General features: G+C 36.5%; 1 protein-coding gene across 1 annotated transcript in view; it reads right to left on the bottom strand.

The window, feature by feature from the left end:
- Window positions 1-1,240: 1,240 nt before the first annotated feature.
- The window catches only part of LOC587674 (prestin), a 30,389-nt gene continuing 14,563 nt past the window's right edge, over window positions 1,241-17,066 (bottom strand). Inside the window, exons 6-17 of the mRNA XM_030999940.1 lie at window positions 15,288-15,525; window positions 13,871-13,911; window positions 10,984-11,066; window positions 10,464-10,617; window positions 9,208-9,321; window positions 8,793-8,870; window positions 8,112-8,207; window positions 7,469-7,645; window positions 6,319-6,540; window positions 5,504-5,657; window positions 4,989-5,092; window positions 1,241-3,413 (exon numbers count right to left, since the gene is read on the bottom strand). Coding sequence (XP_030855800.1) covers window positions 3,330-3,413; window positions 4,989-5,092; window positions 5,504-5,657; window positions 6,319-6,540; window positions 7,469-7,645; window positions 8,112-8,207; window positions 8,793-8,870; window positions 9,208-9,321; window positions 10,464-10,617; window positions 10,984-11,066; window positions 13,871-13,911; window positions 15,288-15,525 — 1,545 coding nt within the window. The 3' untranslated portion in view covers window positions 1,241-3,329. The remainder of the gene's footprint in view (window positions 3,414-4,988; window positions 5,093-5,503; window positions 5,658-6,318; window positions 6,541-7,468; window positions 7,646-8,111; window positions 8,208-8,792; window positions 8,871-9,207; window positions 9,322-10,463; window positions 10,618-10,983; window positions 11,067-13,870; window positions 13,912-15,287; window positions 15,526-17,066) is intronic.

Below are 17,066 nucleotides of genomic sequence, written 5' to 3'. Positions count from 1 at the left end.
GTTAAGTCCAATTTAGAGATAAGTTTAACTTGGGATCTTTGTGAAACATCCCCAGATGGAATAAAAGGGTACAAGGCAACCCAGTAATCATAATAATAATTGCAGGACATGTAATAAAGAAGAGCACTATTAATACTGATGAGGCGACCCCTGGTAAATAGGGCAATCCTCTTCGCACTCGTGAGGAGAGAGAGAAAAAGGCATTCAGAGTTTTATTTGATGTTTATTTGGATTATTACAACCCCACAAAAAAGAAAAAAAGAAAGAAAAAAATAGCTTTGAAATCATTGGGTCTTTGTATAAACCCAACCATGGTGACCTATATAATATTTGAGGTTACGTAAATTTGCGGATTCAAAAGAGTTACTTGAATTAAAAAATAGTGCAGTCACATTGAACTTTGGAACTGTAAATGAAAGACATTCAACCATGAATAACAAAATAATCAGGTATGAAATGGTCCATCTCTCCGAAATTGCACTGTCATAAAGGATGGAAGAGTTTCAATCTTCCACATGTTTCATGTGCACAAAAAATGGAGAATTGTATCGAAATTGGATTTCAGTCATTAATAACATGACCATTGAAAATCATTTGTCAAATGAGATTTCATAAGAAACCTACTTAACTTTCTAACAATCGTAACTCTCTTGTTAAATCATCTCTTACCTTTACATGAGGCTAGCAAAATAATTATTTAAATAACATTTTTGATAATGAAAGCGTCCCTTTTCAGCGCGTGAATGTAAGATATAACTTTATATCTAACAATCAAAAAGCTGTTATAATTCCAAAACAATTATTTATTTCAAGTTTAAAATCAATTGATTAAAGATCTTTTTCTATAATATATATTTACCCCCCCCCCCCCCCTCTCCCTCTCTCTTGCTCACTCTCTCTCTCTCTCTCCCTCTCTCTGTGCTATTTTCCAATTCACTATGATACACAACTCTTCATTCTTTTTACTTTTTTCTTTTTACTCTTAAAACTGTTACCAAGATAAGCATGAAAGTGAGATTGTTGGACCTAAATCCTTACCAAACCCTTCATATCGAATAACGATCTTATTATGAATATCAGTGATATTGATTATTAGCATTTATTGCTCATTCATTTGTCATCATTATCGTCATCATATTTTCAAACTTCAAAACATCACAGCAAGCAAGGTAACTTGTTATATATTTTGGGAATAATCCTGATTGTACAATTAAATACAAAAGGAAACAATAGAAACACGTTCAATTTTGATTACTTCATTTTATTGCACTGTGAAATCGCATACATCACATTTTCTCCGAATACAAGAACACTTAACGTCGTATGATACTCAAAGCAGAAAGCTATAGGCACAGATGTATTTAGGCACTCTATGTCAATCTTAAAATTTGAAATCACATTGTACAAAATAGTTTGCATTACAGCTATACATTCATCATGATTGTGGAAGATTCATGTTTATGTGTTTTTATTTACAAGGAAATGAATGATATATATAAAACTTACAAAATACGACACCTCTTTTATTTTTGGACTCCTATGTAAAGTCGGATTTCAATGTCAGCCAAGTCAATAAAAAAATTAAAAACACCAACAAATATAAGGCGAAAATGCGGGGAGTTCTAAGTGTACTGACTCCCCTGTGACTAAAAGCAGAAAAAAACTCAGTTTTCGGGGGGAGCTGCTTTTGAAAAACAAAAACAAAACAAAACAAATAACAAATCCCCCGCAAGTTATTGTATAAGATATAATGCAGAAGGTAAAATGGATAGATGCGATGTGAAGAACAATAAACAGCTTTCTTATCACGTATAGTAGGTCTTTACAGCATATTTTTGTAATCGTAATTAAAAGAAGTTTTATCATGAAGGTAGTGACTTATATATATTTTTTTTTTTACATAAATCATCTGAGCAAACACGAAATATTGATACATATTTATACAAAATTGGCTTTCGGTGAGGCTTGTTATTTCAATTTCTTTCGTAATGCAAAATTAACTTTCCTGAGTATCAGAAGCCAGTCGCAAAAATACAATGTCTCAACTCAACACAATATTATTTTAAAATCAAGAATTTGGAGAGATATACGGCAGACTTATATTTGTGATAAGTCAACTAAATACAAAATGCCAACAGTCTTAAAACGGTCGATTCATTGCAAAAGAATGCTGTAATTTGTGTATCTAGCTGTTTTCTTGAACAATAATTTCTTCAGTTTTTTTTAGCAAGGGTTATTTTCTAAAGATAAAATATGACAGTGTTCCAGCACTCAATACATTCATAACGATAAGTGGAATCAAATATTATCGAATAGCAATTACTATTTACAAGTATATTACGTAATATAATTACAATAAAATGAACACTTTCACATTACACATTAATCGATAATTCATTAATAATGGCATCCAAGCAATTTTAAAACCTCTTCTTGTTTTATTACAGCGGTTTGAGCATGTAAACAGCAAATAAATATTGCACAGTAAATATTACCATGGTTTTTTTTTTTTTATATTTTCGGCTACTTTAAGATGACTTATAGTAATGGCCACACTCTTATAATGAGATACAGATTCAGCATAATTACAAATTTGATAACATCATGATATACATGTATCAGCTTCAACTGACATTCTTAAATTACTTTTACATGCTTTATACGATCAAAATGAAACGCAAAATTTCATCAGTGAGTTTGTCTATGTGACACCCGTAATTGTGTCTTTTCGATGATAATACCGTGGGGTTTTTCGTTTTCATAATGTTGAACTCTTCTCCAAATTATCTTCTTATTGCACAAGCTTTTCTTCTCCCGGCCAATCATAATTTAAAATGTTCCCCTTGTTTCTTTTCCTTTTCATCCGTATTTCATTTCAGATCATCCAAATAACCGTTCCTTTACCCCAGTCCCTTCTTCCCCACCCCACTTTCGCTCTCTCCTTAGTTAATAATAATATAATATTCAGCTTTTATATAGCGCTTAATACATCTCGGACGTTTCTAAGCGCTTTACAGATTTACTATTACCCTGGTCGTTGGATTCAGTGCTTGTCCGAACACAGTGTGTGTACACAACTTCTCCACTCCCTGGGGAGCATTCCAGCCAGGCGTTACTTGACGATCACAAACTGTTTAACCAACAATGTCGGTCGCATCCTACCGGGTACCCATTTTAACACCCGGGTGAAGAGTAGCAACAGTATAGGTGAATATCTTGCCAAAGTGAGATGGTTACTTCCCTTGTTCGGAATCCCAATAGATCTTCTGCCCTCTCTCTATATACCCCTTATCCTTCTCTTCTCTTCACCTACTCTACGGTTCCCCTCCTTAGATGGTCGCCTCCCTTGTTCTGAACCTCTTCCACCTTGACGGACGCTTCTTGATAGGTTCGCCATTCATGATGGTCTCCACCTGTAGTGTTGAAGATAGCCAGGATAAAGGGTGCCATGCGAGTGGCAGGAGAGGGAATGAGAGGAAAATTGGTCATTATGTGAAAGGTTTCGGCGCTGGGATTTCACGGAGTGCCGTGCAGGGGTATTTCAAGGGGTACGGGTCTCAACAACAATAACAAATAAAAAGATGTCACATTTTAATGAACCGTCATATTAGGTGTCCGAAATCTCAGACAAGCAGAATAAATAAATAAATATGTAAATAAAATGATGTTCGGGTGCCGGGGTGGGACATGTACCGGTATAGAAAATAAAAGGGGGCATCACCCCCTCCCCGTCCGTATCGTAACGTTGCCTCCTGTTTTTATCCTCGAAACCCCTCATACATTGCAATTTAAACGAGACTGTTATGGAACTTTTAGATAAACTAAATCATATCGTGAATGTTACAATTATTTTCAGTTCCAACGCCTCAATACTCTGAGACTCAAAACTGAAGAGCACTTGATTAAAAAGTACCATCTTTTTTTATTTGGTTTCGAGCTTGGTATCTAAATTTAATTTAGACTTCAGATGGATACACTTCATCCACCGTATAGCACGTTTCTTGCAAACTTTTCGGCCACCATGATATTGCACTAGTTAGTTTCATTCGATAAAGGCTTCTATTTTCGGCCTGGATGAGGCGGATTCAAGAAGGTCGAAAATTTGGAAGAAGCCATTTACAAAGGGATATGTTTGTGCAGAGGGAGGTATAACGGTTTTGGTTGCCGTGCAGAATTTAGTAGATGAAAGGATATCGAGCGGTCGTCATATTATGGATTCATGTTTCATTTCAATTATGTTAATGATAACGGGTAAGTGTATAGTGGAGTGATGAGAAGAGGAGTAAAGTAGTGACATGGAATGGCGTAATAACATTCGTCATGTAAACATGAAACACATAATAATTATAATGGGTTGATTGAAACAATGTTGTTTTTTTAAATTCGGAAAACGACGAGGGAAGAATGTTATTTCTAAAGGACAGTGTGTTTTATGAATATAGAAAATGTATAAATATTATCAATAATTTTAATATGATGACGAAGAAGAATGAGCTCTAACTTAATTGGTATGCTTCAATTCAGGATTTCCCCTTTCCCATGTGCGCCAGTTTTTTTGTTTAATTTAATCCAAGTTTATTTATAAGTACCCTTTGTTTATTTATTTTTATCATTTAACTGCTCCCCCCCCCCTTCCTCATGCATGTCACCATTTTGTAACACCTTTTAAACACTACTGGGCCAGAAGGGATTAGACCACACAGCGAGGTCACTGACAGGTGGCTATCTCATTAACTCAGCTCTCAACTAACATGCGAAAAAGAGGATCATGGGGGACCAACAGGCACCGATTGGGGAAGTTTTCTATATAGAGGGAGCAAGTAGCTACAAGTAGGACAGTGGGGCTTTAACTCATCTTAACGACTCATTTCATCTGTTAATAACACGTCAAAGAGAATGAGACTTGCAGAAAAACAGCCCTTGGCTGAAGCAAGTGTTCCGTGTTGAAATAAAATAAAATGAATGAAATGAATGAAAAGCATGCTTACCTGTAGTCGGATGTTCTGAAGTGATAGCCAGGCGTCGTGAACGGTCATATAGAATAGTTCTTTCTTGATCGTACTTAGGCAGGACAAAGATTGCATCACGTGATCTGGAGATGAAAAATTAAATCAAACATGTGATTAGATTCTAATCATCTTACGTATAAACTGAGATTCAAATAAGAATTTTGGTTTGAAATTTCCAGATTGGTAAAATCAACGTAGTGTTTCATACAATATTTTTTGTAGATATGATTGTTAGACCTATATTTTTTTATACGAGGCAATGGAAAATGCCTCCATAGACTCGATTTGCCATTTGCTATGAGTTTCAATCTTGTTTGTCTTCAAAAAGAGGAGGACGAACAATAAGAATGAAAGTAAATCCCCAAATGAAAATGACATTAGATAAATTAGGTGTGGGTTCGGAGGTGGCTTTTAAAGGCCAATCGGAGCCCTGAGTTTTTTCGGACATTGAGGGAATGTTTTTTGTATTTTCTCAAAGATGTTGTCTTACTAACCTGAGCAGCCACTCAGCACAACACACACACCAACAGCTTTGAAGTCTTTGACTAAGGCGGCCATCGTCTTAGCTCCCATCGAGTCAACGAAGCCGAAGTGACCGCAGTCGATGATGATGGCTCTGATCTTCAAGTTGTGTTCTCGGACTTGCTCCTGCGAGGGGCGGGGGGGGGGGGGAGGGAGAGAGAGTTAGTATAGACATCATTAGGTACATATTGCTTATGAAAAAGATTCCCTACAGGTTAATCCATAGCAGTTCCGACTTTACTATATAGAGGTCAATCGGATTTCCCTCCTCAAATTGGTAATGATTATTTGTTTATTTTACTCCTCATAGTACAAGACCCCAGCCCCCCCCCAAAAAAAAAGTGCCATTCTATAACGAAAATAGTGACGATTAAGTTTTGCTCAGCTTTGCCAATTTAGAGACTTTAATGCTTAAGAATTAATTATAACATTCTTACTATTTACTTCAAACAAAAAACATGAACTCGAAATTATCAATGATTTTTTTTTCTTTCTTTCTCTTTCCATTACGTAAATGATTAATTAAACTGTCCTTTGAAAAGTGTAATGAGAAGAAAAGATCCATAATTTAAATAAACTGGGCCCCGTCTTACAAAGAGTTGCGATCGGTCCAAATCAATCGAAAGTCCACCAAGCAATCGCAAGTTTGCAGGCTCATATCTCTTATATACATAGTTGCGATTGATATCAGTCGCAAATAAGTTGCGATTGATATCAACTCCTTGTAAGACGGGGCCCTGGTTTGTTACAAGACAAAATAAGGTCACAAGACTTTAGCCATGCATACCTCGTTTGCACCGGTCAGTTCAATGATGTCAATGGGTACGTCTTCGTTTTCCGTCTTCTTCTGGATCTTCTTGTCTTTGGCCTGTGCTTTCTGGATCTTGACCAGCACCTTGACCGGGTTGATGTCCACGGCATCGTAGACATGGTTGCGGAACATCTCGGCATTGGCAAAGTACAATGAGCCCTGCATCTGGACGATCTTGACTTGGTCGTACTCTTTGGCCTGTAACGAAATAGAAAGGAGCAATACAATATACTGATGACCAGTTTCTCAAACACATCGGGAAATTATTTAAACGATTTTTTTTTCTATTAATGAAGAGATAGTGAAAAGTAAATTGAACAATGTTATCTGATGATGTAATTTAGATAACAAGACTATGCATCGTTCATTTTTTTAAATATTGGGTTTTTTTTTTCTTCATCATTTTCGTTAAATTTTCTGATAATTATTAATTTCAATTTAGAGCATATAAATGAAAGGGAGAAAGAGAGAGAGAGAGAGAGAGAGAGAGCGAGAGAGGGGGAATGGGGTGACGGAGGAAGAGAGGGAAGAAGAGAGGAATTAAATGTATCGTTAACTTAAAACAATATCTACACCCAATACCACTGTACTATCTCGACAGGATCAAACTAAAATAATATTCTTGTCGTCTTGGGTATCGTCCAAAAATACAGTTCTGAAAATGATATTCATCTGATACAGTAAGATTACAAAAGGGTAACAATGCTGGAGGAAGGGATCGAGATAATCCTTATATTGTTTTGCATTCAGAGAGAAAGAGGGGTGACGAAAGGGGGAGGGGTAGAGAAGAGAGGTAGGAAGCCAGATAGAGAGAGGGGAGAAAACTAAAGGTGCACATATTTGTATTTGAGAGTTAGAGTCGACGCTTTTCATGATATATGTCGAACGTTTTATAGCATTCTATTAAGTATTCAGTTTGTGATATGGCATTTTAAACCTCATCTAATGCTACACATTTCGGACCCGAAACAAATTCTCTATCTCATTTATAAATCGGAGATAAATGTGTCACGGTGTATTGCTGTAAGCAAGCTAGAAGCGTAAGTTTCAATTCTTGTTGTTGTACAGAGAAATGAAGTAAATTGATAAAGACAATTAGATGACAAGTATTGACAAGATGACTTACATTTGGGTATCGCTTGATGTTCTTGTAGAGTTCGGTTCCGTTGACATTACCCCTGGTGGAGAAGTGTGGTGTTTGCGTTCTGACCACGGTGACGAAGAGGGCGACGATGACGCCGACTCCGAGACCGAGATCGACTCCGATGAAGACCACAGCGGCCCAGGTAGAAACCCAGATGATCTGTAAAAAAATTATTTGAGATGTTAGAGGGAGGAGGGGGTAATTTTTCATTTTTATGTTTTTTTTCTATTATAACATTTGATTGTCTGTGAACCATTTGCAAAATCAATATGACTTCAACCTGAAACTGATTTTTGCCGATAAAAAATCGTAGATTAATTTTGATAAGTTTTATGTGGATAGTTATTTTCCGTTCTTTGAAATATCAAACACATGATTATGGACAACTTATCGACAAATGAGTATGACAAATTTACTTCTGATGTCTTGTATAACATCGCTTTCTTTTCATTACAGTTTAAAAGTTAATATAAAGAATAAAGAATAAAGATAATGTGATTTGTACAACATGAATTTTATCTTATTATCTCATTTATTAAAAAATTGAAGGTTTCAAATTTTGACTAAATTTATATACTATCTTTAAATGTATACGATATGCTTAATGATTCAAAAAAATACTTACGAAATCGTATTTGGAATATCGGAACAAGAAATGCAGATCCCTGAACTGAAGGAACATGCCTTTTAGACCAGCACAGATGATGGCTGCCAGCACAGACTGGAATATAACAAAAGAGGAAAATATGGTATTTGTTATACAATTTTTTAATGATAAACATGTTTCAAAATCATTATCATGTAATATTCGATTCTCTATTGAAGGATGAGTAACTGATTGAGGAAGTATACATATTTTCAAACGTCAGATAACGACCATAGATTATACCCAGGGTAACGACCTGCAAAAATATTCTTGTCATCTCTTTATCAAAGGCTGGTAAGTTCCCACTTCAGCAGCAGCAACAAGTTATGACGCAGCAACGGTGTACACGTTAAATTGGAAGAGTTTGGCAGTATAGCGTTGCCTCAATGGTTATGGGGCAGGGGGCACATTCCCTGCTCCACTACCGAATGACGAAAAGAAATAAAAGAAGTAAGTAAAGAGAAAAGGTGAGAGGGGCAATTAATGCAATGTAAATAACAATGTATTCACCCTCACCCTATTCGGCGGCCTTGCTCTTCCGCGTTTTATTCACATATTAATAAGACCTGTGCATGCGAACCCCCCCCCCCCATATCGTCAGTGCCCCTTCCAGGCTAGATTATGGTTATGCCACTATGTTTTTGGTATGAATTTACTCACCTTAGGCAGAGGTTCGAACCATGGAGCCATGAAGAGCAATACCAACATGACCATAGTAGATGAAACCAGGGTGACGATCTGAAAAAGAGAGTGAAATAGAATTGTGGTTCAGCATTATCCTTTATGTTATCTTTTTCTTATGGTCTGGCAATCGGCAACTTCGTATCCAAACACGGTATTGATTGAAACAGACAGAAATGGAGATACCCTTTAGTATTCATTTGAATTCTCTTTTAAAACGTAAGGGGTGTAAAAGTGACATTTTAGATATTACAATGATTTAATAATATTTACGATTCACCGATTTCTTGTGATTAAAGATACACAGGGATAGTTTAATTCACCCTTGTTTTAGATTACATAAATTATTTTATAATAATGATATAAGCTAGGAATATAAGTGAATATAAAATACCTGTGTCTTTCCTCCGACAGCTTCTTGTATGGATGTACGAGCAAGAGCTCCACAGCAGACAAAACAATGGAAGAACGATGAGACAATGTTCGAGACTCCATATGACAACATTTCCTGTTTAGGTTAATAAAACAAATGTGGAAAATTTAATTGGTTATAGCTCATTATCTACATTTTCAAATGCCAGTTCATTCTATTTTGTTATGAATTTCGAAAATGATTTAATTAGACTATTGAAGACTTTCGTGGCTCCAAATCTCACTTTGACAAAGGAGGGGGGGGGGGGGTAATTGTTGAATAGATTAGAAACTTAATACAAGTTTTCTACAATGAAATATTGTTTTCGCAATGGTAAAAATGCTACTTCATCAGTTCATCACATTGTATCTTGGAGTTGCCAAGAATAGTTCAAAAGCTATTCTGGTCGTGACTCATGGAATATCCGCTAAATTGCTCACAGAGGAGAGGAAATTGGAATAATTGAGAAACCGAGAGCGGATTGAAAGATGATACCATTGTAAGAGCTTGATTTGGATAGGAATGTGTCACGTGATCCGTTTTTTCTATTTTATGTCTATTTCTGGAGGCATTGTTGTGAAGAAACATGTGGTATCAAGAAATATGGGAATGTACAGTGGTTTATGACAATGATGACGGTGCAAGAATTTCGTCTTTGTTTTATGGTGACTGCTCCGGGCATTATATTGTCAAGGATTTAGGAATATGATTGCAAATGGATTTCAGGTTGGGTTTAAGGTCAATAGGCCTACATGAGGTTTTAGGAAATCGGAATTGTACAGGATAATGACCCAAGAGCAATTATGTCTAGATCATTCGTCTGGAAGAGTTTGTATATGTAATATAACTGACAAGTTGATTTTCTCTAATTAAGTGAATCAATTATTCTTATTTTTCTACTTCCCTTGCTAGAATTTGTTTACCTATTATAGCTTTATAGTCATGACATTCTATTTCTCTTTGTCTTAGTTATCTGTGCTTATTTATCTATCTCTTAAATTGTGCACTGGCAGACCCATGGGAACACGGGGGTGGGCTCACGTGCTCCCGGGCAAAACACAGTGAGCTGAATTAGTACACATCGAATACAGAAAGAAAATGTACCCCCTTTATGTGCTCTTAGACAAAATCTCATACCCAAAGGCACCTGGAAAATGTTGACAATATTCTTATTTATTTTATAGTTTTTTCTCCATACCTCGTTTTCATTGATTATAACTTTTTAACGTTCGTTTTACCTGGTTTGCATCGATTTCGTAGTTGTTCCTGGTAGCGAAGGTCTTCGAGAGTGACACGGACAGGGCAAAGGCGACGATGGCGATGGCGAAACTGTCACCAATCAGCGAACCGAAGAGAGTGCCGAACATGCTTGGGATACGTGGGGCAGGGAAACTGAAATATAAACAAAGAAATTATATCGAATATTTAATACTGCAGATACTATATTTACTCATTGTTTAGCGATTGGAAGGGTCAACAAGCCATTTCATGTTCTGAGATGTCTTTTTCCCGATATAATGAGTTTTGAAATTTGCCGATGAAACACCAGATTATTACCCCAAACCCACAAAAAGACAGTGGAAGTTATCGACAATGATTATGGATTTACCGGGAGAAATTCAAATGTGTATGTCCGTGAGTGAGAGGGGGGGGGGGGGGGAGGAGGGGGTTGTCACTGCAAATGAGCGGTGCCCATCTTATTCTTCCAAAACAATTTCATGATGAAATGTATAATATCTATGCAATGATTATCCATACCCTGTTTTGATCTCGAAGATAGTGTCCACACCATAGCGACTGTGCATGAAGGCGAATTTGGATACAATGATGGAGATGGCCACCTGAATTTTGAAGAAAAAAAGGACAACAAGGAATTGATATCATTTCTCAAGAATACAATCATCACACTTCATTATACTGCAAGAAAACATTGACCTAACTTTTCTTGTTAAACTTGATCGCTTTAATAAAACAGTACAATCCAGCAGAAATAGTTTACAATCGCAATAGTTTTATTCACAACGTTTAATATTCATGATACAGTAGACACAAGCTTGTTTGTAGAGGGCTTATTTTTTTTTTAATCCGATTTTTTTTCTTCTTTTTTCTCCATCAACCATTTAAATAAATGTTGACCTAATATTTTAAAAAAAAGTTCGTCAAGACTAAAATACTTTACTATAATACTTGACATGTCGAAATAACACGTGAAATAGCACGCGGTATTTAGGGTACACACCTTTCTTCCCGATCCCGCGATAAATCTAATTTTCTGAGCACGGAAGTATCACGTTTCTCTCATGTCGATCTTTCAATTAAGCAGAGAGAAAATATCCTCCGCAGAACATGAATTTAACGCGCTTAAATTGAGCTGAAATATTAAATTTGAACGTCTACCACGTGCTTGGGGACCCAGTGACCACAGTTTCACCTGCATGGGAGCAACTAGGGGCCTGGCATGTGAAGGGGTGGGGAGAGGGTTCTCTCAAAATATGAAAAATAAATGGTAAAGAAGCCCAAAAGGTATATGCCTATGATGTAATTGCAATGCGCCACCATTCTTTGTGTTATTTAAGAATAAGTAAATAAAAAAGTGAGAGGGGCAATTAAGGCAATGTAAACAAAAGTCTTCACCAGACTGCCTTCAGGTACTAAAGAAAAAGGTTCAAATTTGTTAACAAAATGGTAATTATGTATTAAAATAATTAAAAGTTAGTCGCGGGTGCCCTGGAAAAAAGACATAAGTAATTACTCTCTCTTGATCCTCCGTGTTCATGATAGTAGGCCTAACAGCAACCGTTGTGTTTCACTTTATCCAAATATATGTATCTCCATAACTCCCCCCCCCCCTCTTTAATGTGGTAATCTTATATTTCTTATATAAACAATTCTTTTAAAGGGAAGACCAAACGACGCGATCATTAACAAAAACGGGATTAAAAGTGTTCAGAGGTTCCACCCGAAATAACTAAAAAATCACATCAAAAAGTGTGTTCGACCTACAGTGAAAAAAAAATGTTTTTCAGTCGGCACTAAAATACTTTCTTAGTGCCAAACACTGCTTGCTGCATGACAGGCATAGTCGTGGTTTTATGTAGATATCACAGCAGGAATGCGACAATACTCAGTGGTTTCGCTGCTTTCGCGGCTTGATGCGGAAACTAATTGGGGACACCAAATTATAGAACCGCCACATAATTAAAACCCCATCCCATCACATGAGAACTTTTATCTTCACAAATTTCCACTGTCTGACACCCCTAAAGAGTTAATGTATTAAACTCCATATGACTAGTATACATGCATAACACTTGTGTGTCTTGCTCCGGAATTTCGCTTTAAGCCCTCCTGACTTGAACCTCGAATTTTAAAGAATAATTGACACAAACAGCTGTCTTGATGACGTGACTCATTATTATTATCCGGTAGAAAAAAATAGTGTATGAACTTCGAGGGAGAGGGAGAGGGAGATGGGGTGTGAGCTAGGCAAACTGGCAGACAAACAGACAGAGAGAGGGAGGGATATACAAACAGACATATTAATATTGTATAGAAGGACTATATTATATAGCGGAGGGAGGGCAGAGACAGAGATGGAAACAGAAAGAGAGAGGGAGAAGGGGGGTAATACGGGTAGCTAATGTGATTATGATATGACATTATTTTGTTCGGTGTAGACCCGTAATACGACCCCCAGTTGTCGACATGGAACCAACCTCGAGGCTTACATAGTTTGAACTAGATTACATGAAAGCCAATATTGATGATTCAAACTATTCGCTTAAGATTGGCTCTAAGTCTGTCTGTCACTGTTCAAATACTGCTTCCCGCATGTACCCCGATACCGCGGAATCCTCATAATCAAATTTGGCGGGCGGGATTACATGAGAGAAAACAAAATAAAAAATGCTTCCCCAAGCCATTTGACTTTGTGGGTAGGGTGGGTTTGAATGTCAAAGTATAGTGTCTACATGACTTGTATGTAGATAAAGCTAATCCAGGCAAAGCGTGTTTGTCATTCGCTCATTATCGCGAAGTTAATATATAGCACGTTGTATTATGCCCAATCTTTGAAAACTGCAGCCATCTATTATACCCATGCGCAATGGCTTCCCATTGCTCTCAACGCTACATTGCTTTATACAGAGTCTGAAATAGGAAAACTAAATCATCAAAAAGACAAAAGGAGGGTTATATAAGTCCACCGAATTCAATATAGTACTTCAACATCAGCATTAGATCGTTGAAATGTTCCAAAGTAATTACAGGCAAGTTATTGCGTAACCATGGTGTGCATGCAATTAAGGGGGAACTCTGGTGTACATGAACATGGCCACACTATATAAAGCAATGTAGATTGTAAAATAAGATATTTTAAAGTACCCCACTGGATCCTAACAATTTAGAATTGCTGATTATTTAAGAATCTCGATAAAACTAACGAATTGCACTAGTGGCTAATTGTGATTTCAATGCAAGGTTACAGTCTGAACATAATTTCAATAAATTTGGTGGTAAATCACCTTAGACTTTTTATTGGATTTTTGGATTAATCATGTTAAAGGTCATAACTAAGACAATAATTTACTTCGTCTTTTAAAAAAAAAAAACATCATTCAGCATATCTTTTGATCATACTACATACTTGCAGGTTCCCCTTCAAGATCCAACGTAATACCTCAAATACTGGGGTAAAATAATAAAACAAATCCCGTTTTCATCGTAAACACTAATCCCATAATCTCGCTATACGTGCTTGGGAGAATCGTGCGAAGCACAATTTCAAGCACTTCAAACTAATTACCATAATCACATAAATCATCAATTACTATAACTTGGCAACCAGACGCGTCATCGCCAACATGTCAGGTGACATTATGTCACGTGTTTCAGCGTGTTTCCTAGCAAATGGAGGTTTGGAACTTCAAATTATCGCTCCATGCTTGCTCCCACGCCTTTATAATTGTATGCCTAGGATGTTATCTTTGCATGACACATTGTCACTCCCACGTGTGTGTTAATATAGGCCCTGGCTAGACCGTGTCGGCATCAATCGTTCAAGTTTATAGATCATCCAACATGGAAAGACTTGCTTCTCTTTTAAAACAATCATTATTCTTATGATTAAAACAAACGGTGCAAACTTTCTGTCCATTTTATGAAATTTCAAAAATGATTCCGTTCGTAGTCACCTTTGCAGTTTGAAGATTGGATGAGTGGCCTTCATTGTTGGGAGAACTAAATTATGACCAATTTCGCCACAAGATCTTCATTAATGGGGAAAAAAATATTTCTCAAATCATCTTAGTCATTTACTATGCTCGCTTATATTTCATTTACAATTTTACCTTTCCCTTTTTGTTTCAGTTACCTCTGAAATTATTTTTGTTCTTTCTAATTGTAAAACAAAATTAAAGAGATATGCGGTTTCCATAGAAATGATTAATTTTGAAGCTATCTTGGATGTCTATTTTACCAAAATTATTTTAGCGTCACCCTAATTTTAATATGGTAAGGGGAAAAGGATTAATATTCAGTCTGTGTCCGTGTAGAGCAGCCTTGATACATTTGGATCAACCCTAATTAGTAATGACATCACCTTTATTCATGGAGCAATAAAGGAAATACTGATTAATAGAAGGATGAAGTTCAACCGGACGTGACGTCATATTATAATTAAAATGAAGAAGTCCCTGCGAGAAGAAAAAAAAAATTGCTCTCCCTCAATCTTTCTTTTTTTACATTTTTGATAAGGTGGTGAGTTGATATTTGTAAGGTGTTCTTTGAATGTTGCCAGATTTCAAATTCACTTATTTGCTCGATTACCGTCCTCTGACCACTGTCGATTTTTTTTGTTTCGTTAATATTGCTCTAGGGGAACACAAAAGCTATTGAAGAAAGAAACTTACTGCTTGATTCAAAGAATGTTTTACTAATTCATGAGGTCATTTACAGAATATTCTCAACGCACAGCGACTTTTTAACCACTCTCAATTTTGTATTTGTTTTCATTAAATCTGTTATTGAGAGAAAAATCAAAAGGAAGTCGCGGGACATTTAACATGTTTTAGGTTTCCTTCGCCAAGGCTTGCCTGACTGACCACGATGACCTTTTCTATAATGTCTGTTGCCAAAAAAAAAACTTACCACGATGAGCTCGATGGGGACGTTGAACTTGATCCTGTGCTTAAACTTTTCAATGATCTCCTTGGTCAGGAAGATCACACCGAATGATATCATGAAGATGATGATTGTTGCTGTGTTGCTGTCGCCCAGATGAGTCAAGAGATGTTTCCATACCTATACGTAATGCAGAGAGAGACATGATGAGAGAAAGTCGGTCAGGGGAAAAGGTTATCTGCAGGTACTTACGTCACAGTCGTCATGAGACGCTTTAATGACGTAGCATGGGTCAAAATCACAAGTCGATATCTAGAAGGTTTAGTTTTTTCAGAAATGTTTTCGAGTGGATGTGAAAGTGACAGACAAGACATGAGGCGTGAAATACCTCCTGAAATGTAAAAATAAAGGCCAATATAAAGCAAAATGACCATCCTTGTATTTACTGAGACATGTCCCTCCTATTTTCTATTCATGGTTATCATAATTTTAGGGAAAAAAAATCGTCTATAACGCACGTAGACAAAATGTCACCCATGGTTTCTTTTTTCATGGTTATCTTGTTGCCACAAACATTTTAGAGTGATTTTGAGTCATCGCTCTTGCGTTAAATATACCCTTTAAAGGTACTATGTCCAATTTGCAGGCCAAAAAAGGAAAGATAACACTAATTTAGAACTTCCCTCAAAAAAGAAGGGCTTGAATATGTCTTTTTGTGCAAAATAACGAGCATTAGTTGTCGAATCGACTTTAGGGATTGCAATCCTTTTTAATTAGTGAATAATCTGATTTTCAGGCCCTTGTACCGAACAGTGTACGTTTTGTACTGCGGAAAGTTTCAATCAGTTTAATGTTGGCCATTACAAGAAGTGAGTTATGGATGTAGACAAATGCTCATGTACCCTTTACAGCTCATTTTATGTATTTTATCACCAACGAAAAAATGAAGTCAGTTAGTTGGTGACTCCTTAGTGTCTGACAGTGAAGTCTAGAACGTAAACGGGTTTCCTTGCATAATTTGAATACTATAGGACACTGCTATCGTTTACATTTCACAGATAGGACATACGTGGCATAATTATTCATAATTCCAGCAAAATTCTACATACTTTGATATTGGCTGCAAAAGGGACATAGCACCTTTAACATGGCTCATTTTTTCTGTCATTCTCGGTGAAGAGTTGAGAGATTTGTTCTAAATCAAGGTGGCATTTACGGGGGCATTTATCGGTAGCTGCGGGGAATATTATGAGGTCAGAAAGAGGTTCGGCAAGAAATGAATAATACACCGCCATAATCACGAGACAAAGAGTGAATGTTAAAGAAGGACATCATCATGGGGTGGAGTGCGGACATTCAACTAGATAACCATCTTTTGCTCCTGAAAATAGCCTTCCTCTGCTCCTGATATAAACATACTATTCTCATTGACTGAACTTAGGTAGCAACAAAACACAAAAATCCTGTTTTGGAAGAAGGGAATTGGAATAGATTCGGGCTGAATTCAAGTTCTCCCTTATTGAAATTTTGTTGTTTAAACCAAGTTTCTGAGATGATGCTAGTCTGCATGCCTGACACTGCACTCACACTACGAATTATTTTCTATTTCAGTGATATTAGTTAATGAAGCATTTTGATTTTTATTGTTTAGGTTTAAAAAAATGCTGTTTGATGTTCCTGCCCCGCTTCAATATATTCTTTGTCTTAGAAAAGATACTAGA

The sequence above is a fragment of the Strongylocentrotus purpuratus genome, unplaced genomic scaffold (genome assembly GCF_000002235.5).
Source record: "Strongylocentrotus purpuratus isolate Spur 01 unplaced genomic scaffold, Spur_5.0 spur5_scaffold_6, whole genome shotgun sequence".
NCBI lineage: Eukaryota > Metazoa > Echinodermata > Echinoidea > Camarodonta > Strongylocentrotidae > Strongylocentrotus > Strongylocentrotus purpuratus.
Note: the sequence above shows the minus strand (reverse complement) of the source record. Positions and strands in the feature narration are given on the sequence as shown.